The sequence below is a fragment of the Brassica oleracea genome, chromosome C3 (genome assembly GCF_000695525.1).
Source record: "Brassica oleracea var. oleracea cultivar TO1000 chromosome C3, BOL, whole genome shotgun sequence".
NCBI lineage: Eukaryota > Viridiplantae > Streptophyta > Magnoliopsida > Brassicales > Brassicaceae > Brassica > Brassica oleracea.
In genome coordinates, this window is record NC_027750.1 from 25,366,099 (window position 1) to 25,371,805 (window position 5,707).

At 39.5% G+C, this 5,707-nt stretch overlaps 2 protein-coding genes across 2 annotated transcripts in view; both read left to right on the top strand.

The window, feature by feature from the left end:
• LOC106330226 overlaps positions 1-3,529 on the top strand; it is a 6,357-nt gene extending 2,828 nt beyond the window's left edge. The window contains exon 3 of the mRNA XM_013768734.1: positions 1,482-3,529. Coding sequence (XP_013624188.1) covers positions 1,482-1,555 — 74 coding nt within the window. The 3' untranslated portion in view covers positions 1,556-3,529. The remainder of the gene's footprint in view (positions 1-1,481) is intronic.
• On the top strand, positions 1,594-3,168 carry LOC106330227. The gene is made up of 3 exons (XM_013768735.1): positions 1,594-1,954; positions 2,081-2,249; positions 2,313-3,168. The coding sequence occupies exons 1-3, from the start codon at positions 1,594-1,596 to the stop codon at positions 3,166-3,168; spliced, it is 1,386 nt and encodes a 461-aa protein (XP_013624189.1).
• Positions 3,530-5,707: the final 2,178 nt, after the last annotated feature.

Consider the following 5,707-nt stretch of genomic DNA (forward strand, 5'->3'; position numbering starts at 1 on the left):
ACAAAACCAACTCACAGTGTTCTAGGCGAGAAGCAGCAGGTTGATCGGAGAGGATTTGGCCAAAACCCAAGGGACGACTTGACTGGACTGGACTGAACTGATCTCGACTTGGACAGACCCTCGGCTTGATCATGAAGACACTAACAGGTCTGGACGTACTGATCTGGACTCAGACAGAACCTCTTTTAGCTCCTGGACAGCTCTTCGGACTTCCCGGCGGAGTATCGCGCAGAACTTCGACTGATCTGAAACCGTGGACCTGAACTAACTCGGAACAGTATCCCCACTTCATCATCAAAGGAACTGAGTGGCCTGGACGAATTCAGTTGGACAGAACCGTCCCTAGGCGCTGACTCGAAATCAGTAGAGAACTGACCTCGAAAACTCTCTAAACCTCTCGAAATAGCTCGGAATCACTTGCTTTCTTTTTCTACTTTTCTCTCATGTTTTTAACTTGGTTTGGACAGGTCTGTATGTGTTGAAATGAGCTGGGGTCGTGGGGTATATATAGGAGACACCAGCCAATCAGTTTCAGGTTGGTGGCAGCCCGTGTGTCGCTTTGCATGGCTACGGACGCATGTGCGGTGACACCTCGTGCTTCACATGTCTTTCAGCATGGCCAAGAAACATGCAGGACGCCACCACTCCTCCCAGATGTCAGGTTTCATGACTGGAACTCATGCAACGCGACACACCATCTCACACATGTCGATCAGCATGCTTCGGTTGCATGCGCAGAGACACCTCGTGCTTGGTCGATCCACTTCGTGCTTCTACATGTCAGGCTGCATGTACAGCTTCCATGCACGGTGACATCTCGTGCTTCTTGAGACACTCAGCTTGTTAGATGGTTGACACCACGTTCTGAACCCATGCAACGAGCCACCTCGAGCTTCTCGGTTCATTCGCTTGATTTCGGTCTTTCCGGCAATTTTTTTATCCGCGATTAACTCCGAATATTTTTCTGCTCCCATTCAGATGAGTTTAATATTTTTAATAAACTCCAATCTGAACTCTGACCTTGGCCGTATATATTTCCCGATCCTTCGGCTTCATCGAAAACTTCCATAATACCGAAATTAGGGTTTTCGTCTAATTTTGGGTTTTCCCGTCGTGCTTCGATCCTGTCTTGCTTGCTTCCCATCATGTTCAATTCCCGTCCTGCTTCCAATGTATTCGAAATAATATTCCGCTGATACAAAGTTTCACGGAAAACTTCGTGCTGAAGAAACATCATTCTTCCAAAACGTCGAGCTTCTAAACCATCGTGCTTCCAAAAATGTTATGCTTCCAAAACGTCCGTCTGATCAATCTAAGACATCTTCTAACTATGGTCGAGCAACTTATTCGACTCATAGTTCACGCACGATCACTTCTTTGCCCACCTCGTACTTCAGGCTTCTCGATCGATCCTTATCGCCCGCGACTCGACCACCACAAAGATACTCGACCATTCCTTTTTTTTTAACTGGTTTCTACACCGACGATCGCGAAAAAACGGCATTTATCACGGATAGAGGAACCTACTGCTATAAGGTCATGCCATTCGGTTTGAAGAACGCATGAGCAACCTACCAACGGCTTGTGAACAAAATGTTCGCAGACAAGCTAGGCGTCACCATGGAAGTATACATCGATGATATGCTTGTCAAGTCGTTACACGCCGCTGATCACCTCTGTCACTTGCAAGATTGCTTCGAAACTCTCAACAAATACGGCATTAAACTGAACCCAGCAAAGTGCACGTTCGGGGTTTCCTCAGGCGAGTTCCTTGGATACATAGTCACGCAGCGAGGAATCGAAGCCAACCCGAAGCAGATCTCCGCGGTCCTGAACCTCCCGAGCCCAAAAAACAGTAGAGAAGTACAACGGCTTACGGGTAGGATTGCTGCACTCAACCGGTTCATCTCTAGATCCACCGACAAATGCTTGCCATTCTACGATCTCTTGCGAGGTAACAAAAGGTTTATCTGAGATGAGAAATGCGAGGAGGCATTTACCCAACTTAAGCATTATCTGACAACACCACCCGTTCTCGCCAAGCCAGATATCGGCGACGTTCTATATCTTTACGTCGCAGTGTCACAAGCAGCAGTCAGTAGCGTTCTAATAAAAGAGTACCGTGGTGGGCAAAAGCCAATCTTCTATACAAGCAGGCGCATGACCGGACCAAAAACGCGATATCCAACTCTGGAGAAGATGGCACTGGCGGTCGTCGAAGCGGCGAGAAAGCTTCGCCCTTACTTTCTGTCACATTCGATGGAAGTATTAACCGACCAGCCCCTCTGAACAATACTTCAAAATACAAACAGGTTCGGAAGACTAACGAAGTGGGATATCGAACTCGGTGAGCTTGATATCACTTACAAGAACAGAACCGCAGCGAAATCTCAGGTTCTTGCAGACTTCTTAATCGAATTGGCCCCGGAGTTGGAGGAAGATCTCACACTCCCAAACCCAAACTGGACATTGCATGTCGATGGATCTTCGACTAACAGGGGCGCAGGTGCCGGAGTTCAATTACAATCCCCGACCGGCGAACTGATCAGACAGTCTTTTAGCTTCGGCTTTCCAGCCTCGAACAACGAAGCAGAATACGAATCTTTGATCGCTGGACTCCGCTTAGCAAAAGCTGTCAAGGCCAATCGCCTAAGCGTCTACTGCGACTCGCAGTTAGTCGCCAATCAGTTTAGTGGCGATTACGACGCCCGCAACGATCCGATGGACGCCTACCTCAAGATAGTACAGGGCTTAGCCGCAGAGTTCGAATTCTTCGAACTCATCAAAGTTCCCAGAGGAGAAAACGTGTGCGCCGACGCCCTTGCAGCCCTTGGAAGCAAGCTTCGAGACCAAGTTAAACGAACCATTCCAATACACCGCATTGAGAAGCCGAGCATTGATATCTCGACGGACCAAACCATCGTCATTGCTCCAGTCACCGAAACCGACACGCTCGTTACTGATGAATTCGGCCCCGACTGGCGAACTGAGTTCATCGACTATCTCTCAAAGGGGGAACTTCCAACCGAGAAATGGGCAGCCCGCCGACTAAAAACACGCAGTGCCCATTATGCCGTCCTAGACAACGAACTCCATCGATGGACTGCGAGTAAAGTACTCCTCCAGAATCCAACCCAACGAATGTTGGACTTTTACCGGAGCACATAGATTTAAGACACATCGAGATGCAACACCGTCATTAATTCCATATCCCCATTCCTTTCACGTTTTCACGTTCATTGCATCCTCCTTTCTTCGAGATAGTGAATCTGCAATTATAAATGGCTTAGATTGCATCCATGAATTCAATATATCATTGCTCACAATCATAAAATCACAAAACCATTTTCACACGAATTATACCGACGACATTCCGACGAACTTGTCCAGTTCATCCATGAATTCCTACGGAGCGGAGCGGATCACGTATATCCGCTCTGTGCCACCCCTAATTGTACACCTACATAATCTTTATACTGTAACTAAAATAGACAGAGAAAAACACCGCATAACAATAATTGTTTTGTATAAAAGTATGTTTATTATGATTTTCATATACTGTATATTACTATAATTGCATGAAGACTGTAACATTTTCACAAGTAAAAAAAAACTATGATTTGATTAATTATACTTCACATCTTTAAAATTTTGTATAGAAATTTTCAGATTAAGTGCTGCAAAATAAATAAATATAAAAAATATTTTAATAACATGTAAATGAAAACTAGAAAACCAAAAGATAAACTGAAATATTTAATATTTGACTGCAATATACTTATTCTAAATATTCATGGATTTATTAAAATGGAAATTTTCATAAAGTATCTCAACTAAATTTTGCTACTCTTTAATATACAAGCTTTTTCGTTTAATACTTCAACTAATCATTTTATTTATTTTAATACACTAACTTTTAAAATTTTATCATTTTGATATTCAAACTATGCACATTTTAATCAAAATATCATTAAGTTTCAAACGAAATTCAATGATTATCCAAAGTACAAAACAATCTTTAAAAATCTAATTTTATTTTTATTTTATGACGAGATAAAATAAACTAAATTATGGGTAACTTTAAATTTTTAATTTAATTTTTAAATTTAAATTATATTTTTTTCTGAAACTTTAACTAATTTATTTTTCATTCAGAATTAAGTTTTCTATAAATTAGAATTTCATCAAATATTTAGTTACTTTTTAAAGAAAACTTAAATTAATTAAAAACTTTTTAAGATTTGATTTTAAATTTTATAGATTTTTTTAAATTTTGACTGAAATTTATTAATATTTTGATTTAAATAAATATAGTTTGAGTATTAAAATAAAAACTATTTGAAAAACTAGTTTACTAAAATGAACAAACATGATTAGTCGAATATTAAATTGGATAGCAAAAATATGAATATTATAGATCTTAACAAAAGTTAGTTGAGATGAAATATTTTTATGGAGTTTTCTTATTAAAAACTTACATAAGGTCATACATGCATTGACTTTTTTTTTTGTGTGCAATACATGCATTGATTTGTACATATATTTCCTAATGTTAAAATGCTTTGTTGTTATTTGATGTTGATGTATTGCAAAACTTCGGAGTTTGGAACACAAAACATGGACACCCGTAGAAACCCATACCTACTTTCTATTTGAGTTTTTTCTATTTGAGTTTTGTAGTAATTCCATAATCGGATATATTAGTTATATTTTCTTACATAAAGATTAATTAGCGATCTCGGCTCTAAATTTTTCTTCTCAATATATGTGTTATTAGGCATGAATGAGATAATCATGCCTAATAACATATATATGCATCACTCTGAACATTCCAGTCATCTTCTGAACTACATAACTACTCCAATGGCTGAATTCAGAGATAGTCTTCAGCAACTAGGTGTTTTCAACCTCAGATTCAATGGACCTCTTCACACATAGACCAATTCCTACCCTGTCTCCCCATAGCTAAGAAACTAGATCGTTTACTCATAAACAACCACATCCTCTCCATCTTCCCTAATGCTTTCACCTCCTTCCTCCCTCTCTTGCCCTCTGACCATTCTCCCTGCCTTACTGACCTTGCATTTCAACTCTCTAAAGTAGGAACCCAGCCTTTTAGATTTCTGAACTACTTGACTAAACACTCGACCTTTCTCCAAGTGGTCTCTCTGGCGTGGGATGAGGCCGGAAGCTCTGATATTTTGAATTCATCCATGAACTGGACAAGTTCGTCGGTATATTCCGACGAATTACCGACGACATGTGTTAATTTCTATAAAATTTCAATCATAAAAATCTATAAATTTAGATGTCAAAACTATGAAAATAACACATAATAAGTGTTTAATATAGTATTAGATCGCAACCGTTCAAATATAACAACTCATTAAAATATTTATGTATGCATATCATTGTTTTCATAACATCTCATCTTAACATTATATACTTATACAATCATATTCATATAAGCTTACACTACAAAAAATGTTGTTGTGTAAAATCGTGTTATAAAACATTTTTATTGTTAAATCTTTATGCAAATACTATATATATTATCAAAGATTTGGATTTTGCATTTAGAAACTTGAAATCAACACCCTAAACACTAAGTCGTCGGAATTCCGTCGGAATTTCAATTTGCCCGGGAGAACCAAACCGCTTGAAAATTTTCGCGAATTGGCATTTGGTATATTTTAATTATACCGAC

What these genes read in the sequence shown, in the direction of transcription:
- LOC106330227 (XM_013768735.1), top strand. Translation starts at nt 1,594, where the DNA reads ATGTTCGCAGACAAGCTAGGCGTCACCATGGAAGTATACATCGATGAT. An exon ending in ATTCTACGATCTCTTGCGAG is followed by an intron (nt 1,955 to 2,080) that starts GTAACAAAAGGT and finishes TTTACGTCGCAG; the next exon opens with TGTCACAAGCAGCAGTCAGT. An exon ending in AAGCTTCGCCCTTACTTTCT is followed by an intron (nt 2,250 to 2,312) that starts GTCACATTCGAT and finishes AAATACAAACAG; the next exon opens with GTTCGGAAGACTAACGAAGT.